The sequence below is a fragment of the Phyllobates terribilis genome, unplaced genomic scaffold (genome assembly GCF_046119375.1).
Source record: "Phyllobates terribilis strain yellow unplaced genomic scaffold, ASM4611937v1 Scaffold_12__6_contigs__length_324123572, whole genome shotgun sequence".
In the NCBI taxonomy this organism is placed as follows: domain Eukaryota; kingdom Metazoa; phylum Chordata; class Amphibia; order Anura; family Dendrobatidae; genus Phyllobates; species Phyllobates terribilis.
The window spans coordinates 31,030,520-31,051,600 of NW_027362772.1; the positions used below are offsets into that span (position 1 = coordinate 31,030,520).

Consider the following 21,081-nt stretch of genomic DNA (forward strand, 5'->3'; position numbering starts at 1 on the left):
CGATCTGGTATGGTTGTCTACCAGGAATATTAAACTTAAGGTTCCCTCCTGGAAACTGGGTCCCAGGTTCATCGGGCCGTACAGAATCAGTTCTGTTATTAATCCGGTGGCATTCCGTCTTGACCTCCCCCCTACGTTTAAAATTCACAACGTGTTTCACAGATCATTGCTTAAGAGGTATGTGGCGCCGGTGGTACCGTCACCTTTACCTCCCCCTCCTGTGGTTGTCAATGGTAACTTGGAGTTCCAGGTATCGAGGGTCATTGATTCACGCTTTAATCGCCGGTCCCTTCAGTACTTGGTTCATTGGAAGGGGTATGGTCCTGAGGAGAGGATGTGGGTTCCTGCGTCGGATATTAACGCAGACCGATTAGTTCGGGCCTTCCACACGACTCACCCGGATAAACCTGGCCCTGAGGGTCCGGAGGCCCCTCGTAGAAGGGGGGGTACTGTCACGGGTGTGTTGCCACGAAGATCGTCACGAGTACACAGCCTGACTTCTCGCAGCTGACTTGTTGGTGCTTTGTGTTTTCTCGGCAGTGAAGGAGTTAATTCTCTCTCTCTCTGGGCTAGCTGAGGTCCAGCCTCGCCCAGCTGCAATCAATGCTTCGTTAGTGAGACTCCTTTATATTCCTGCAGGTCTGTTTGTGAGGTGTCGGTGAAAGCTTTTCATTCAGACTTACAGAGCGGATCGTGGTGTTTGGAGTTGCTGAGATAAGTGTATTTGGAAGTTTTATTTCCCTTTCCTCGCTTTATCATTTATCTCCTTTCCCGTTGGTGTTCCCTCTGTTGTAGTTGTGTTGAAGTTGTATGCAAGGTGGTTTTGGTTTTTCCCTTGTACTGTCTCGTTCGTCTAAATACTGTGTGTGGGCATATTATTGCTGGTTCCCAATTGTTGTGATCGGGGTCCTTCTCAGGACTAGATTACTGTGGTGCAGGGATCCTCAGGAGGTAGGGGTTACGCTGGCGGCCTGGACCTCTGTACCTTTAACAGTACCTCCAGGATGAGGGATTAGTCAGGGCCCCAGCTTAGGGTCAGCTTAGGCCCCCTACCTCCAGTATTCTGTGACAGTGTGACAGCTGCATACAGGCGAGGTGCAGATCGCGTGTATGCAGCAGATTTGCTCACTTGCTATGAGCGTCAACCACTGGGCAGCATTCATGGCAATCTGGACATGAGAACCACAGGGGTCTCCTGCAGACCCCGGGTTGTCATGCCAACCCATCGGTGACCCACAATCACGTGACGGGGTCACCGATGGGCAGAGCCAGTGATCTGTCATAGATCGACAGCGGCATTTAACTAGTTAACAGCCGTGGGTGGATCGCGATTCCACCCGTGGCTGTTGCGGGCACATGTCAGCTGTAAGAATCAGCTGACATGTGCCTGGATTAGTGCGGGCTCAGTGTCGGAGCCCTCGCTAAACAATGGGATCCGACGTGGGGCATACTATTATGTTCCACGTCGGTAAGGGGTTAAGCATAGCCCGTTGGGTCACTAGATGTCAGCAAGTGTGCTGAATTACAAGTGGATGCATGATAAATAATGGGCACAAAAGAAATAAAAGCATGAACTAACTAATGGAGAAAATGTATTTTTTATTACATTTAAGAATTTATTGAAGAGGAAATCTCGGATTACAATGCAATGAAGTTAGAAAATAAAGAAGACAAAAATCAACAAGTCGTAAACCGATCAGTGGTTGGGTAACAGTTAAGTGAACATGGAATAGTTTGATTTCTGTTTTGACAGCAGTAGAAGATACGTAATGGCAGGAGTCAAGATGACTTTATGTGCACTGATATGCTTTACTTCTGCAGGTCAAATTTAATTCAGCTTGCATTCCTTCAGATTTATAGACCAGGGGATCCAGTTGACAGAAGGCTTGTGATGTGCAATGCCAAATAGCGGCTGAAAATGAGATGGGTCCTGCAAAAATTTTATAGCGCTCATTAGAATTTTAAGATAAAGGGAGTCTGTCAAGAGGATTTTCTTACTCAGGCTGTGTGCCCACGATGCGTTTTTTAAGCGTTTCCACAGCGGCAAAAACGCTGCCGAAACGCTTAAAAAACACATGGTAGAAGGCCTGCCATGTCCCCCAATGATAATCCGCATGTGCTGTGCACATGCTGCGGAAATTTCCGCTGCGGATTATCATTGCGGAAAAAAACGCTGCACTACCAATTATTTTGCGGAAGTGCTGCGTTTTCGCCGCCATTGACTTGCATTAGAATGCGTGCATTCCGCTTCACTAAATAAGGACTTGCGGAATGCACGCGTTCCAATGTGCGGATGGTACCCAGGTCTGGAGGAGAGTATACTCTCCTCCTGACCCTGGTACCATAGAAAACTGTGAAAAAAAGAATAAAATAAAAAATAAAGATTATATTTAACTTCTGGCGGCCCCCGCGGCACTCGTCCTTTCATGCCGGCAGCTAGCGATGGACTGAAGGACCTGCGCTGACGTCATAGTCATGTGACGGGTCACGCGATGCTGACGTCGGCAGGTCCTTCAGTGTACCGCTGCCGGCTGCCGGGACGGAGGGAAACAAGACTCCGGGGGCCATCAGAGGGTAAGTATATATTTTTTTTTTTATTTTTTACCATTCTTTCGGTCACAGTATATAAATCCATGCCGGTTGCATGGATTTATATAGTGTGACCAAGTTGTCAAGCACTTTCCAAGTGATGCCAAAATCGCTTGGAAAGCGCTTGTCAACCCGCATGCGGAAATGCATGTGAAGAACGCTTCACATCCGCATGTCCCTGGCAGGAAAACGCATGTACAATCCGCATGCATTTTTTTCTGCCAGGGAGATGCAGAAACGCTCAGGAAAAAATACTGAGCATTTCTGCATCGTGGGCACATAGCCTCACACGTTAAGAGCATACATTTCAGCACCGAAAAAGGTGTCTCTTGGAAGGAAAAACACTACTTTAAAACACGTTTTTTCCACATTTTTGATGCATCTTTCAATGCTTGTTTTCCCATTCATTAGGTAATGTTTACATTCATTTTTTTGCAGTGTTTTCTTACACAAATAAAAAGCAGCGTTTTACACTACCAGCAAAAACCATGCGATTTCTGAAATCTCCTGCACACACTTGTTTTTTTTCCTGACTGAATTTGATAACTGCAGCATTTTTGTCAATTCTTTCCAAATTTTTGCAGCGTTGAGAAAGTGGAAAAATACTGAAATAAGTCAACAAGCTTTTTTCAACATTTTTGGCAGCGTTTTTAGCTGTGTATATGGTGAACAAAAAATAACTTTATTAAACATGTGATGTAGACAAAGCGCACACGTAATCCGCACCCTAAAAATGCTGCAAAAGAAAGCAGTGGCAAAAACACAGCAAAAACCATCGGTGAAAAACACTAAACAAGGACTTCTGGAGGTTTGTTTTAATGTTCGAATCTTTAGAGAAAGAGAGACACAGGGAGAGAATTTTCCAGTTCCAAAGTTTGTGTCCCCATTGTTTTTAATGGGGTTCAGATTCTGGTTCAGGTACAGTTCTGGTACCCAAACCTAACTTTGGACTAAAGTTCGGATCGGGTACCAGAACTCGAGCTTCCACAGGTCTGCTCATCCTTATCAAGCTCAAGAGAAAGAAAAATTAATGTGAAGCGAAAACAATACAGCACTTACAGTATTTTGTAAACTTTTCTAGGAAAGTAACATTAGTTATCTTACTATGACAACGTTACTTTCCATTTTCTCTGCTAGGGCAAATTGAAGTTATAAACAGGGCTTCTTCAGAAAGGAAGAGCACTACAACTCTAGCGCCACCTATTGGAAGTGGCAAACCTAAAAATCAATATCAACCCTTTAACAAGCCTTGCTATATGACTTAGAATAAAAGCCAAACCAGAATCTCAATTTGCAGAAATAGTGTTACAGGGTGTTGCCCTTCATCAGTGCAAAGTATGAGATCTGGTTTCACTAGGTGAAAGGCTTAAAGGAAACCTGTCAGCAGGGTATTGATAAGAAAACTACATGCATTGTCATGTTGAGGCTGTTACACTGATTAATATGATACCCGAGGTGAAGAAATCCGTCTTGTGGTTCTTGTGTAATCAGTGTTTGCAGCTTTGAGTTAATGATATGCTCATGCTCCGATGTGGGACTGTAGGCAGGGTCTTTCCTTGGTGCTCTAGGCCAAATCAGCAAGAAAAGACCTGCCCACACACCCGCCCGGAAGCACAAGTATGTTCCTTGTCAGGGAGATATTAATGTCAGGGATATATTAAGAGAATATTAGCTTTTTTTCCCAAGCGCCTCTCCTATAGTATTTGTCCAGAGATGACAATCTACAGTGTCTCCCTGCAAATTATCACCCACAGCCAAAATAGCTTACACAAACAAATGCCAGCCAAGAAGTGTTACAACTTAAGTAAAATGCAAATGTATTTCCTCTTAACACAGACCTGGGAAAGATTGACACCTTCCAGCATAGGGGCAGAGATGACAGGAAGGAGGAAATGGCTCGCTTAGTCTCCAAGACAGTTTAACAATTCCCCAGCAGCAGATACGGAATATGGAATATTGTAAGTTCCATAATTCCAATAATGATGGGACATATATTTTTAGTGGCAGGGTCAGCCAAGGAATGTATGCATATTTCCCTGTCGCTGTACAACCCTCCGTGGAGTCGTAGTGCAAAAGCACCAGAATTATGGGTCCCAAATGCATCATGCGTGGTCTCTAAATGAAGGTAAAATCATAATAGAAAATTTGGTATCACTTTTGGGCTTCTGGAATCAAGGCGTGATAAGTTATCCCGGAAGTTAGAGTTTTTTAATACAGACATGAAGGGTGGAGCTGAGCCCACATGATGTCAGCACAGGGGTGTGTGGGCAGGTCTATCCCTTCAGCATAAAATAGTTTGCTATGGTTGGAGATTCATTCATTGCCAGAGAGGTATAAGGACTATAAGCAATGGATCCTGTTCAATAACAGTCTAATCAAATCGGGAGCTCCTCCTCAACCTATATTGAATCATCTCAGCGTTCATATAGTAAGTTTCCTCCTTTAATCCTTATAATTTTGTGTAACTGCTTATGTATTTTAATGTCTCCTTTGTAAAATCCTTGTATATATTTTTCCTAAACACTGCCTCCCTTTTGGATTAAATATAAAATTTAATGGTTCTGTTACTTTTGTCCTGAAATCGTTCCCTCCAACAAAGCAATGCACTACCAGAACGCAGGCTTCTGCCCAGGCCTGTATTATATTTCAAAGCAGGACGATGGTGGCAGTGAATAATATTAATAATCAGGCTATTGTGAAGCTAACAGTGACCACAGGGAGGGCGTAAACACATATTTCATGCGTTGGAATCACGAGGTGTGACACCATATGCTCACTGGTCGCTTGCCGATACCTAAGAAGTGAGTAGTCTGGATCGTGTGCTCGCGATTCCGGACAAAATCCATGACACATTGACGGCACGGTGAGATATTACGTGATCCCCCCGTTGTCGTCACTGTGGAATACCTGACATTCCTCATCATAGAGACAGCCAGACTTAGCCAGACTTAGCAAAATCCTGCATACAGGTTCCCTTTAAGTCTGGGATCTAAGGGGTAACCTCTTAGCTTCTCATCTAGTCTTAAGCCTCTCTCACCTAGTCTTAAGCCTCTCACCTAGCCAAATCAAGTCTCATACTTTGCACTGATGAGGGGCAATACCCTGAAACATCATGTCTGTAAATTGAGATTCTGGTTTGGCTTTTATCCTAAGTCATATTGCAAGGCTTGTTAAAGGGTTGATGTTGACTTTTAGGATTGCTTCTTCCAATAAGTGGTACTAGAGTTCTAGTCCTATTCCTTTCTGAAGAGGCAATTTGGATATTTTATTTCACAGAGGAGCATTAGAAGTCTCCTCACACTGATATGCCAGGCTTGGCTTGTCACTCTCCACAAGGAGAAATGTTAACCCTTAGATCCAAAGAGAGGGCTTCTGCATACAGGACAAAAGCAATCAGACTAGTTATGCCAGAGCTGGAGGCTTTGACAGCACTTCTCTTCTCTGGTGGAACCAGTTTGTCCAGATAGTGCAAAGAAATCCATTCATTTACATGGCAGCTACTCAATACAGCACTGCAAAATATCCCATGTCCCAGCATCAACTGATGACAGGGGGGTTTCCAAAATATAGAAACTATCTTTGATACCTTTCATTTGGATTGTCTGATGAAGACACATATTCTCATTCCCTCGGCATGATATGGTTTTTGAAGTCAAACACCAAGGATCAGTATGTTGGCAGGATCGACAGACCAGTCCATTAGGCTGAGATAGTTTAGTTGGTACTGAAATTAAGAGAAAAATAGAGGAGTGTTCAATGAAGAAATCAATAAGAAAAAGACAAATATCAATTTATTACAACCTTAAAGGGGTTTCATCCTACTTATAGGAATTTGCATATGGTACAAGTTATACCTTATGGCCCCAAGGTGGTTTAGGAAAAGAAAAGAAATGCCTTTCTACTGAAGTTCCTTATGGGAAGGACTGAGAAGGATGTAGTAGTCATGTTCCGCCCCCGCTGGGTTTTGATGCCACGCCGATCTGGGAATTAGTTATAGTTTTACTTTTTTTTCCTTAAACTATGTTGGGCAAACAAGACAAAACTTAAAAAGTAGTTGACAACTCCTTTAATATGGAATTTGATTGTGCTGCGCATGTAAATGTGGAGCCCTAAAGTCAATGAGCTATTTCTTTTTCCAGAAAAACAGGTATATTTAGGAAATGCAGAAAAAAATATGTAGCCAAGAAATTGAATGAAGGGAATGACTTACTTGCAGGAATATCAGGAGTGCAGTTATCAGTGTCACAACATGAAGTCACCATCCTGACTTGTGCATATAGAGAGGACATACTCTCTGCTGAGTCACAAGTAAATGAAGGTAGGCACTGCCTGACCAAAATTGGAACAGAAATTCCTACAAATTCTGGAAATGAGTCTGAAATTCAAAATATACATAAATAAGTAAATAAATCCTTTTGGTTTTGCTTATACTTATTCATAGCAAAAAAAAATATATATATTCTGCAAGATATGTCATATGAGACATCACAAGCACCTGATGGACGCTGATGACTCACAACGTGGCTTCCTGGGTTCTTTTTAAACAAGTTTTTTGGATGCAACATGCAGACAAGGGCAGAGAAGGGATAATTATAGAAAACAGTAAATCGTAGGGAACAGAGTAATCACAGCTCAAAATACACAATATCTTACATACAATGGATCATACAGTTGTTCTAGAACTATTATGACAGTTCTTGATATGTAATCTGGCAACCTTCTACTAAGAATAGTAGTCACAGTAATATAGGTATCACCGTAATGCTCATCTCTTGGTCACAGGCCCTAGCAGGGTGGTCTCCGGTTCTTCCCGCTTGTCCAAGTCCATCTAACAAAGTCTATCAGAGCTACATCAATGCTGGAAGCAATGGCCCAGCTCACGTGTGCCTCCTGTTCACCAACGCAGGCATTCACTTCCGGGAAAAATTTGAGAAATTGTTCCCGCTTTCATCATGTGCAAAAAAATTTTTTATTGATAAAATGGTAATTCAGTGGAAGAACTAGGCATAGCAACGCGTTTCAAACGCAGTCCTAGGTTCTTCGTCAAAGCTGACAAGGAATGCAGGGTTGCGTTTGAAACACATTGCTATGCCTATTTCTTCCATGGAATTACCATTTTATCAATAAAATATTTTTTTGCACATGATGAAAGCTGGAATAATTTCTGAATTTTTTCCGTCTATGCAAGTGGTCTCTAGAGTTTTGTGCTTCAGGATGCCAAAAAATGTGAATGAGCTGGCTTTTTCTTTTTAATTCACTTCCGGGAGGGGATCCTCAATGGGTCTTCAGTACTTGACCAATGATGGTTGTCTCCCGGACCTGGTCAGATGAGAACTGGGGCTTGACTTTTGACAGGTGGCATCTGGAATCTGAATCTTGACCGACACAGGTCTGATCTTTGGACCTTGACCAGAGGAATCTTAACTCCAAGTCTTGCCTGGCACAGGTCTAGGTTACAGAAACTGCCCGATGCAGCCTGACACCTTGGCCTCTGCTCTTTCCTCAGCACACGTCCTGATTTTTCGATTTGGCACCAAATTCCCTGCCGCTTTGGTGCGCTCACCTCTTATAGCAGGAACTGAGTCATCAAGGTCACCTGACCTGGTGTTCCATCCAGACTCGTCCCTCCTGAAACTCTCCGTCTTCCGGTTATTTTTACAGGGTCCCGTTTTGAAAGTAGAAGGCAGTCTGTAGACACAAATGCCTCACAGAGATGGGGACTCTCATGCTTTATGTCACACCCTCCTAAACCTTCACCGTGTCCATCATTTTTAACAATATTGACCGAATCTGCAACAATGCCTCCAGCCAAGGTACCTGAATAGTCTGTTTTGCTGCTTAGAATCATCTCGGTATTTTTTTAATTATTTATTTTTTTCATTTTATATTTTGTATCTCTACATTTAAAAAAAACAAAAGCAATACTCTACGGAACACAGCTTTTCCCCCTTCAAAATTCTTCCATTTTTTGGAAACACAGGGCTGAAGTGTGCACCTCATAAAAAGGTGTTAGGCTCAGTCTGCCTGTTCCGGACAGCTGAGGTTTGGGGTATTTCTATAGTCAGTTGCTCTAAAACTATAGATAGGGCTGATCTTTGTGTCCATAAAGAATGAAGATCATATTATGGAGCTGTAGCTTAAAGGTAGATGTGAGTGTGTAGTAGAGCTCATGCATGAACTTTGCTAAATCGCCTATTTCTGGACATTTATGTCTTCATCTGCACCACCAGATGAAAGACCTATGTGTCAAGGTGACTGTGATCGGCACTACTGCTTGCAATTCGTGCTGCAAGAGATTAGAAAAGGGAATAGAGAGAACTCTCCAGCCGAGGAATATGACAATCAAAATAGTGCCTTTAATGCTCCTTCAGGTGCTCAATCTAAAGCCTCAGAACAATGTACAAATATAGTACTGGAATAATATGCTCAGACAGTGCATTTGGATATAGCAAAAGAGATAGTTAATGAGGGAGAGGGGTGCAAAGAAGTAGGTTGCCATAAAAGATGGAAAGTAAAGAAGAAGTCGAAAAGTAGATGGCAGAGAAACTTCATAAGGAAATAGAGGAGGAAGTTGTATATGAAGGACACTGATTAAGGGGCTCCTGACCTGTAGGTTAATAGGTTTATAATGCTGTCCAGCCACCTTTCTGAAAGCATGACTACCAGGAGAAAATTAAGGTTATCGAAAAATGATGACTTTCAGTCATAGAGGCATGTATGGAGCGGCTATAGCCATCGCTCATTTCAGCGAGTGATGGCTGTAAGTGACTCGCCCCCTGGGCCGTGGGGCACTTGGAGCCGGGCAATAGGGAGACGATGGGGGTAGTAGTGGTGACCCGGTCCCATGGCTCAGGGTGGTCAGACCAGTGGTAGTCTATGATGTGCTGTAGGTAATGTCCGACTACGCCACCCGTGGATTATGAAACGCCGCTGCAAGGCAGACCGTTGAGGCTGATGGTGTTTGCAGCTGAGGTAGTGTTACTCCCCACAGGAAGAGTGCAGCCCCAGGGCAGTGTAGAGGATGGTGGGGGTCATGGTACAGAGAGTCCCAGTGCCGGTAGTGCTGGAGGAGCAAGGAGTACACAGACAACGTACTGCAGTCCAATGTCTTTTACTCACAGTTCATATGCTCCGGGTCAATTCAGCGCAAGCAGTGACCACCCAAGCCGTGCGGTGTCCACCAGGTGAGGGACTCGGTCAACCCCCAGGCACTTCAGGAGTATGGTTCTGAGCTCCTTCCTATCCTTCCTTCGGCTCATGCCCCGCCAGTGACCAAGCTTTTGTCCAGCTCCCGCGGGTCTATGCGGGTAAACGTGGGCCCCGTTTCCCGCTACCCTATATGGTATGCCTTCCTAGCAAGGGGTCGCACCAAGTGATGGTCACGACCTCCGGTTCTTGGCTGAAGATTATTAGCTTCCACCAAATTGGGATCCGGTACCCTCTTCTTGCCTGACCCGTCACCCGATTCACGTTGGTCCTTAGGGTCCCTTCCACCTTCTTGTTGCTGAGCCCTTCTGTTTCTTGGCCACTTCTTTCCCTTTCCTGTTCCTTCTCTTCTCCTCTGTTCCTTCTCCTCTCAGGCCCCGGCCTTTTCACTAGGCCTGCCTCTGAGCAGAGCTCCTACAGAGCCTCTGCTCCCTGTCTTCTCTTCTGCGTTCTCCACTGAACAGACTGAACCTAAACAGAACCTCGATCTAAGATGGTGCCCACCTTTTATACTTCCCTCTAGAACATGAGCCCAGGTGACCAGCAACCAATGAGCTCCTACCTACGCTCAGGATCCGTCCCCTCTTGCTCCTGCATCACCGGGTTTTCATCCCCACTCCCCACTCCAGCCAGGGACATGGTCTGTCGTGCCTGCATTACTGTCTAATGGGAGCACCGTTGAGCTGTCCCTCGGAAATGGGGTGTGTGTGCTGCATGCAGCTACCTGAGCCCTGGTCCATACTCCATCCTTACCCGGGAGTGGAATATCACAGCTCTGGCAGAGGTGCAATACCTCTGTAGCGACCGAGCCCTCGGGACGCTACATTAGCACACCCCAGCACGTCTGTTCTGCACAGCTGTCAATCAAAGTGCTGGGCTGCGCTTGCCATGCTGTGAGTGATGACTGCAGCCTTTCCATGCATGTCTCTATGACAGAAAGACGGTGTCTCCTCGCTCTCAGTTAGGCGGTGTGACGGATCAACCCCGTACTCCCAAGATTTTGCCACATGGGGGTTGTCGTAGCGCCTATGCAGCTAATGGGACATAATGTTATAAAGTGGGGTGAATATTGTGGATCGCATATTGTTGGACATGCTGTGATGTGACCGAAGCACTGCTGGCCCCAACCTTCCTGTGCTCACTTAGCAGTGGCAAACAGACAATGTGCTGATTAATGGGTTGTGGCATAACTGCTGTCTGGGAGCCTACTGTGGGTATTATTTGGTGAGAACAATGGGTGCTAAAAATAGCTTGTGTGATTCTCTATAAAACCTGCTTGTGAGAATAAAAGTTTAGTTCATCTTGGAGACACTGTGCGATAGTCATATTTTATATATCCCAGTGTAAGAAAAGCCTTTGCATGTCAGGGGCCTGGAGAAGAAGATTGGACATCTGCGGATGGGGTAACTAGCTCTAGTCACAGGCGGCTAGGAAACATGTTGCTATTGACTTGCAGATTAAACCTATAATTAACCCTATATCTTCAGATTAATAGTATTTGGGGATATGACAGGTTCCCTATAAGAAAAACATGGGATTTGAAACATAGGATTGTTTCAGTAGAAAGATATGGAGTGGTGTATTATTTATTAAAAATAACAAAAAAAATACTCCTGGTTATGTGATAAGGAAAAACTGTTTTTAACTTGCTCATTCGCACTCTTCGGGGGCCAGCAATGAATCTCCACTGCTGCTCCTGTAGTCTAGTATTATCTGCAGCGCTGATGTCACGTTGACAGCGCTGCAACCAATCAGTGATCTCAGCAGCTCTAGAATCAAAATGCAAGAAAATCGCATGACTCACCGGTGCTGGCTTCTATGTATGAGGATGCACACAAATGGCCAGAAGGACAAGTCACATTGTTGCCTGAACATGTCGAAGACACGAAAGACATACAATGGATGCACGACAAAGCGAAACCTATGGAGACATCAGAACATTCATCACTAATTACTCTGTACATTAGAAACCACTAGTGGGGTTAGAAGGGGTCACATTGAAAATAACAATAATTCTACTAAATTCACATTATAACTTATAGATCAAGATAGATAATAGATAGATAATGGATAATAGATAGATAATGGATAATAGATAGATAATAGATAATAGATAGATAATGGATAATAGATAATAGATGGATAATAGATAGATAATAGATAGATAATAGACAGATAATAGATAATATATTGATAAATCAATAGCTAATAGAAAGGTAATAGATAGATAATAGATAATAGATAATAGATAGACAATAGATAATAGATAGATAATAGATAGATGATAGATAATAGATAGACAATAGATAGATGATATACAGATAAATAGAAAGATAGATAGATAATAGATAGATATTTGATAATAGATAGGTAATAGATCAATGATATATAGATAATAGATAATAGAAAGATAATATAGATAGATCATAGATAGATAGCTAGATAATAGATAGATAATAGATGATAGATAATAGATAGATGATAGATAATAGATAGATAATAGATAATAGATAGATAATAGATGGATGATATATAATATATAGATAGATAGAAAGAGAAATAGATAGATAATAGATAGATAAATAGATATATAATAGATAATATATAGATAATAGATAGGTAATAGATATATAATAGATAATATATAGGTAATAGATAATAGATAGATAATAGATAGATAATAGATAGATAATAGATAGACAATATATAGATAATGGATAACAGATAATAGATAATAAATAGATAATAGCTAGATAATAGCTAGATAATAGATAGATAATAGATAGATAATAGATAATAGATAGATAATAGACAGATAATAGATAGATTATAGATGATAGATAATAGATAATAGATAGATAATAGATAATAGATAGATGATAGATAGATAATAGATAGATAATAGATAAAGGATAGATAGATGATAGATAGATAGATAGGAAAATAATTTTGGTGAGTCCCAAAAATAATTAAAATCCTCAATTTATTACAAAATAATTCAAAACATCATACAGGTTGGGAATACATCTCCACGCGGTTCTGGCAGAAGCCCTTATTCACTGAGACACAGATTCCTTATGATACATGGTATAAAAACAAATGGTGACCAACCGTTGATCAATAAACACATATGTTAGCAATCAATCACATTAGAGAATAATCAGCATAATCACAAGGCTAAATCACAAGGAAAACCAGAAGGAGAAAAAATAAAAAAAACCTGCATTCAAATCCCTAAGATTTAATATAGATAAAGGGTATCATTCCTATAGTTCATGCCATTGGGGTATTTTGTATCAAGTTTAATGATCCAAAATAATTCTCTTAGGAGGAGTTTTTTCCTCTAATAGGAATATCCACTTTTTCTAGCCCATAGAATGAAAAATGATTTAATTCCCCTTTATCTCTCTACAAAATGTTTGCAAGCTCCTGAATAGGACGCATTTTTATTTTTGATGTTGGTGACATGTTCTGCCATCCTTTTCTTTAATTTGCGTATTCTGCAGCCAATGTATTTTATTTTACATTCTTTGCAAAATATGCAATACACAACATAGTTAGTATTGCAATTAATAAATCTTTTTATATCATTGGCTGCATCAATTTTTTGAGTTTGCAATGTATATTGGCACCTCGTACATTTGGAACATGCACATTTATAAAAACCTTTACAACTGAGCCAGATTTTTTTATCACTTTTTTGTGGCCTGTATAGACTTGGGGAAAGAGTAGCACCTAATGATCTCCCTTTTCTCGGCACACATACTAATCCATTTTTCAGGATTTTATTTAAGTCCCAGCTTGGAATAATACAGGGACATATCTGTTTATAATATTTTTTATTTCCTGAAATTGGCAGCTATATGGGGTACTGAAGATGGTTTTTTTTTGTCCGTATTGTTTGGTTTTTTGGTTATTAGTTTCTGGCTGTTATTAATACCATCATCTCTGTTATTTAAATGAGTATTTCTTACCAGAACTTTTTTTTAATGCTGAATCAATGTTTTGTCTTATACCCCCTTTCCATTAATCTAGATGTTGCTCGGTCATTGAATAGTGTGATATCAGAGCTATTTCTATAAATCCTATTTAATTCCCCATAGGGGATTGAATTCACAGTATGGGTGGGTGGCAGCCGTCTGCTCTAAGTGTAGTGTTCCCACTGACAGGTTTTCTATAGTTGCGATATCTAACCCTTTGTTGTTTTACATCCCCCATGAGATACAAATCCAAAAAGCTAATTTTATCCTGCGGTTCAGTATAAGTAAATTTTAGATTTACATCATTAGCATTGCTATAGGATAAAAAATATGGATTTTTTTCCACTTCTCCGACCCATATTAGTAAAACATCGTCCAAATATCTAACATATAGTTCAATGTCATTTTTAAAAGGATTTTTGTCTGTGAAAATAATGCTTTCTTCCCACCATGATACAAAAAGTACAGCTAAAGATGGGGAGAAACATGAGCCCATTGGGCAACCTTTGATTTGGAAATAATATTCTTCATTGAACATAAAAAAATTATCCTCAAGGAGATATTCAATACTCCGGATAATCATTTCCTTCGTTTCGGCCGTATAGCCGCTATATTTTTGTAGGTGATAGAACACAGCAGTTAATGCTAGATTATGTGGAATAGATGAAAACAGATTTACCACATCACATGACAGAAATTTAGATTTTTCAGACCATTTTACATTTTTCATATAATCAATTACTGATGACGTGTCTTTTAAGTAACCCTGTGTTCTGCGAATTAATGGCTGTAGATAAAAATCTACCCATTGACTTAAATTTTCATTCAAAGAAGAAATACTTGATATAATGGGGCGTAAAGGTGTAGGAAATTCTGGTTTGTGGGTTTTAGGGAGCCCATGAAAAATTGGTGTCATCAGACTATCAGGTATTATATTATAACTAATTTTTTCAGTAAACACCCCCATTTTTTTGATAAATAGATAACAGATAGATGATATATAGATAAATAGACAATAGATAATAGATAGATAATAGATAGATGATAGATAGATAATAGATAATCGATAATAGACAATAGATAGATAATCGATCAATAATATATAGATAATAGATAGATAATAGATAGATGATAGATAATAGATAGATAATAGATAGATAGATAATAGATATATAATATATCGATAATAGATATATAGATAATAGATAGATAATAGATACATAATATATAGATAATAGATAGATGATAGATAGATAATAGATAGATAATAGATCAATGATATATAGATAATAGATAGATAATAGATAGATAGATAATAGATAATAGAAAGATAATAGATAGATAATAGATAGATAGATAATAGATAGATAATATATAGATAAATAGATCGATAGATAATAGATAGACGATATATAGATAATAGATAAATAGATAATAGATAGACGATAGATAGATAATAGATAATAGATAAATAGATAATAGATAGACGATAGATAGATACATCCTCGTCAAAGACTCCCCTTGGCGAAACGCGCGTCGGATCTGGCTATCTGGGTTAGTACATGCTTCATTACTTATGCACTTTTTGTCTCTATCTCTATACTCCTCATTGATGATTCTTTTATAATGTAGCACCTTTCTACTATTTTGGTCCATCTATAGCACTATGCACTTTATTGTGGACCTCATTTAAAACATTGATCGTTTATACACTGCCTCATCTGATGTATAGAAACTGAATACACTATGTATTTCTTATATATTAAGTATTGTCCTACCCAGTAACCTCCTTTTTGTGTTACCCTTTCCCTCATTTTATCTTGTTATGTATTTTATTATATCTTTTCAATAAATGTTATTTTTTAACAATATAGTTGATGTGTCACATATATAGGTTTGCTTTAATATAGACACATCTGCGCTTCAGTATATTTGCATTTAGTCCTTACATTTGATAGATAGATACTGTAATAGATAGACAATAGATAATATATAATAGATAGATAATAGATAGATAATAGATAGAGAATAGATAATATATAGATAAATGGATAGATAATAGATAATAGATAGATGATATATAATAGATAGATAATAGATAGATGATAGATAATAGATAATATATAATAGATAGATAATAGATAGATAGATGATAGATAATAGATAGATAATATATAATAGATAATAGTTAATAGATAGATAATAGATAATATATAATAGATAATAGATAGATAATAAATAGATAATAGTTAATAGATAGATAAAAGATAGATAATAGATAATATATAATAGATAAATAATAGATAGATGATAGATGATAAATAATAGATAGATAATAGATAGATAATAGATAGATAATAGATAGATAATAGATAATAGATAGGTAATAGACAGATAATAGATAGATTATAGATGATAGATAATAGATAGATAATAGATAGATAATAGATAGATAATAGATAGATAATAGATAATAGATAGGTAATAGACAGATAATAGATAGATTATAGATGATAGATAATAGATAGATAATAGATAGATAATAGATATATAATAGATAGATAATAGATAGATAATAGATAAAGAATAGATAGATGATAGATAATAGATAGATAATAGATAGAGAATAGATAGATGATAGATAATAGAGAGATAATAGATAGATAATAGATAATAGATAAATAATAGATAATAGATAGATAATAGATAGATAATAGATGATAGATAATAGATAAATAATAGATAGATAATAGATAAATAATAGATAGATAATAGATAGATAATAGATAGATAATAGATAGATAGTATATAGATAATAGATAGATGATAGATAGATGATAGATAGATGATAGATAGATAATAGATAGATAATAGATAAATAATAGATAGATAGTAGATAGATAATAGATAGATGATAGATGATAGATAGATAGTAGATAGATAATATATAGATAATAGATAATAGATAGATAATAGATAGATAATAGATAGATAATAGATATAGATAATAAATAGATAATAGATAGATAATAGATGATAGATAATAGATAGATAATAGATAGATAATAGATATAGATAATAGATAGATAATAGATGATAGATAGATAATAGATAGATAATAGATATAGATAATAAATAGATAATAGATAGATAATAGATAGATAATAGATGATAGATAATAGATAGATAATAGATAGACAGATTTCTAAAACCTTTTGAAAATAAATAAAAAAAATAATGGGGGCAGGAAAGCGAGTATGGGCTCAGTATAGCAGAGCCTTTCTCAAACTGTTTTGAGACTAAACTTCGGATTTGCTGATTAATATCCATTTTCTCCCCCTCAGACTTTGGCATGCTGACTCCATTTTTTTTAATGTAGATATAAAGATGTAGAATGTAGATAGAAAGATTCCTAAATAGATACATTTGTTTGTGTATTATGCATAGTTACTTGCATCTCTTCACATTTGCTTTATTGTGTATTAAAGTTTCTTTTCTTTACAAATAACTAGAAAGATAGATGGAAGTTGTGCTATGTTTAATGTGATTTTCTGAAAAGCTCTTTTTGTCTGGTTTCCTGTAAGTGCGATGTGAAGATTGTGATCGTCTTATTCCCCTTATGGTGGGTTTTTGCCTGTATGTTATTTTCTTGCAGTTTTATTTGCTCGGTGTGACAGGTGCAATCCTCTAATGATAGGTGCAGATTAATGATAATTAGGGCTTTTTTCATTTCTATTATACTAGAGAGGAGGAAGCGGTTTCTTACCTTTCGCTACAAGAGCTGATAGGAGGCTCAGAGTTATAGGCAGAGATGTCATTGTTTGGCTTTAGTTCTTTGTTCTGTGGTAGAAGACTTAGCTGAGGATATACTTTTATACAGTTCTATCTGGGGAGGAACAGAGGAAATGAAACTTGTGGTTGGTTACACCTTAAAAAAACAAATATCGGGCCACATTGTTTATAACATACCATTACACAAAAGTCCCACTTAGACACGGTTAGGTAATCTTGTCAACTTTGATTTCAAACTTTGTTGACTTGGAAAACAAAGAAGAAAAATGAAAGATGATTGTTGTTAGATGGCGGTGATGCTGGTAGCATGGATGCTGCTCAATAACACTGTAGGCAATGGCCTTGATTCAGCAGCGTTGTACTGCTTTATGAGGGGGTGCGCTGGAATCAGATGTGCCGGACTAATTAAAAAGAAGCACGCCCAGGGTCGGAATGGCCTGACGGGGTACTGGGACTTTCACCGGTGGGCCCCTGCTGCAGAGGAGAGGGGGAAGAAGAGAAGAGGGGGAAAAAAAAACCTCCAGTTTTAAGGGGCACGAGTCCTTTAAAAGTGCAGAAGAGTGTGTGTAGGGAGGCGCACACGCGGCATTCATTGCCTGAACCAATGCGTCGCACGTCCTGCAGGAGCAGATGAAGCTGTGCGTCTCACTTCGCCGGCCGGCGTATGATGTCATCATCATGTGCCTGCTGTGAAGGAAGCTCACAACTCAGCCGCCGGCCTCTGTTACGTGCGCGCCGGATCTCAGCAGTGGAGGAGGACACCGCTCGGTGTCGGGAGCGCAGGAAGATAAGGATAATATTTCTTTTTTTTTGTAAATGCAGAATGGAACGGTGCGGACATGGATGGTCACATAAAGGGGGGGGGCCTGGCTGGACACAAGGAAGAGGAGCCTGGCTGGACACATAAGGGGGCCTGGATGGACACATGGGAGGGGGGCCTGGCTGGACACATAAGGGGGGGGCCTGGATGGACAAATAAGGTGAGGGTTGGTTTGGTATATTGGGTGGTCAGGCTGGACACATGGGGGCCTGGATGGATATATGGGGAGGCAGGCTGGACACATGGGACCAGCAAGGAAATATGGGGGGAGGCAGGCTGGACACATGGGGGCCTGGATGGATATATGGGGGGACAGGCTGGATATATGTGGTGGGGCAGGTTGGACACATGGGGGCTAGGATGCATACAGTATATATGGGGGCTAGGATGCATATATGGGTGGACAGACTGGACACATGTTTGCTAGCTTGCATATATGGGGGGCAGGCTGGACACATGGGGCCTAGGGTGGATACATGGGGGCAGGCTGGACAAATTGGGGCCTGGATGGATACATGGGTGTGGGGGGCAGGCTGGACACATTGGGGACTGGATGGATATAGGGAGGGCAGGCTAGACATATGGAGGACTGGATGGATATTTGGGGGGGGCAGGTTAGACACATGGGGCCCTGGATGGATATATGGGGGGCAGGCTGGACACAGGGTGGCCAGGATGGATATATGGAGGGGGCAGGCTGGATATAAGGTGGGGGGGCAGGCTGGACACATGGGAGACTGGATAGATATTTGGGGGGGCAGGTTAGACACATGGGGGCCTGGATGGATATATGGGGGCAGGCTGGACACAGGATGGCCAGGATGGATATATAGAGGGGGCACGCTGGATATATGGGGTGGGGCAGGCTGGACACGTGGGCGATAGCATGCATATATGGGGGGCAGGCTGGACACATGGGGTCAAGGGTGGATACATGGGGGGCAGGCTGGACAAATGGTGGCCTGGATGGATACATGATGTGAGGGGGGGCAGGCTGGACATATGTGGGCCTAGATGGATACATGGGTGTGGGGGGCAGGCTGGACACATGGGGGACTGGATGGAAATAGGGGGGGCAGGCTGGGCACTTGGGTGACTGGATGGATATTTGGGTGGGCAGGTTAGACACATGGGTGCCTAGATGGATATATGGGGGGCAGGCTGGACACAGGGTGGCCAGGATGGATATTTAGAGGGGGCAGGCTGGATATATGGGGTGGGGCAGGTTGGACACATGGGGGCTAGAATTGATATATATGGGGGCTAGAATGCATACAGTGCTGGCCAAAATAATTGGGACCCCTGCAATTCTGTTAGATAATACTCAGTTTCTTCCTGAAAATGATTGCAATCACTAATTCTTTGGTATTATTCTCTTCATTTAATTTGTCTTCAATGAAAAAAACACAAAAAGAATTGTCCTAAAGCCAAATTGGATATAATTCCACACCAAACCTAAAAAAGGGGGTGGACAAAAGTAGTGGCACCCTTTGAAAAATCATGTGATGCTTCTCTAATTCGTGTAATTAACTGCACCTGTAACTTACCTGTGGCACCTAACAGGTGTTGGCAATAACTAAATCACACTTGCAGCCAGTTAACATGGATTAAAGTTGACTCAACCTCTGTCCTGTGTCCTTGTGTGTACCACATTGAGCATGGAGAAAAGAAAGAAGACCAAAGAACTGTCTGAGGACTTGAGAAACCAAATTGTGAGGAAGCATGAGCAATCTCAAGGCTACAATTCCATCTCCAAAGACCTGAATGTTCCTGTGTCTTCCGTGCGCAGTGTCATCAAGAAGTTTAATGCCCATGGCACTGTGGTTAACGTCCCTAGATGTGGACGGAAAAGAAAAGTTGACGAGAGATTTCAATGCAAGATTGTGCGGATGGTGGATAAAGAACCTCGACTAACATTCAAACAAGTTCAAGCTGCCCTGCAGTCCGAGGGTACAACAGTGTCAAACCGTACTATCCGTCAGCGTCTGAATGAAAAGGGACTGTATGGTAGGATACCCAGGAAGACCCCACTTCTTACCCCGAGACATAAAAAAGCCAGGCTGGGGTTTGCCAAAACTTACCTGAGAAAGCCTAAAATGTTTTGGAAGAATGTTCTCTGGTCAGATGAGACAAAAGTAGAGCTTTTTGGGAAAAAGCATCAACATAGAGTGTACAGGAAAAAAAAAGAGGCATTCAAAGAAAAGAACACGGTCCCTACATTCAAACATGGCGGAGGTTCCCTGATGTTTTGGGGTTGCTTTGATGCCTCTAGCACTGGACTGCTTGACCGTGTGCATGGCATTATGAAGTCTGAAGACTACCGACAAATTTTGCAGCATAATGTAGGGCCCAGTGTGAGAAAGCTGGGTCTCACTCAGAGGTCATGGGTCTTCCAGCAGGACAGTGACCCAAAACACACTTCCAAAAGCACTATAAAATGGTTTGAGAGAAAGCACTGGAGACTTCTAAGGTGGCCAGCAATGAGTCCAGACCTAAATCCCATAGAACACTTGTGGAGAGATCTCAAAATGGCAGTTTGGAGAAGGCACCCTTCAAATATCAGGGACCTGGAGCAGTTTGCCAAAGAAGAACGGTCTACAATTCCAGCAGAGCTTTGTAAGAAACTCATTGATGGTTACCGGAAGCGGTTGTTCGCAGTTATTTTGGCTAAAGGTTGTGCAACCAAGTATTAGG

General features: G+C 40.4%; 1 protein-coding gene across 1 annotated transcript; it reads right to left on the reverse strand.

The window, feature by feature from the left end:
• Positions 1-1,579: 1,579 nt before the first annotated feature.
• Positions 1,580-17,624, reverse strand: LOC141172981 (phospholipase A2 inhibitor 25 kDa subunit-like). The gene is made up of 5 exons (XM_073657593.1): positions 17,542-17,624; positions 11,600-11,716; positions 6,800-6,964; positions 6,176-6,313; positions 1,580-1,930 (listed from the first exon to the last, which is right to left on the reverse strand). Exons 1-5 carry the CDS (start codon positions 17,591-17,593, stop codon positions 1,791-1,793), a joined length of 612 nt encoding a protein of 203 aa, XP_073513694.1. The 5' UTR covers positions 17,594-17,624; the 3' UTR covers positions 1,580-1,790.
• Between the last annotated feature and the right edge of the window lie 3,457 nt (positions 17,625-21,081).

Bases quoted from the DNA above. Each gene is read 5' to 3' on its own strand.
- LOC141172981 (XM_073657593.1), bottom strand. From the start codon at position 17,593: ATGACATCTCTGCCTATAACTCTGAGCCTCCTATCAGCTCTTGTAGCG. The intron at 6,314-6,799 runs GTAAGTCATTCC...TCTTAATTTCAG, and splicing joins CACTCCTGATATTCCTGCAA to TACCAACTAAACTATCTCAG. The intron at 1,931-6,175 runs GTATCAAAGATA...AAATTTTTGCAG, and splicing joins TCAGACAATCCAAATGAAAG to GACCCATCTCATTTTCAGCC.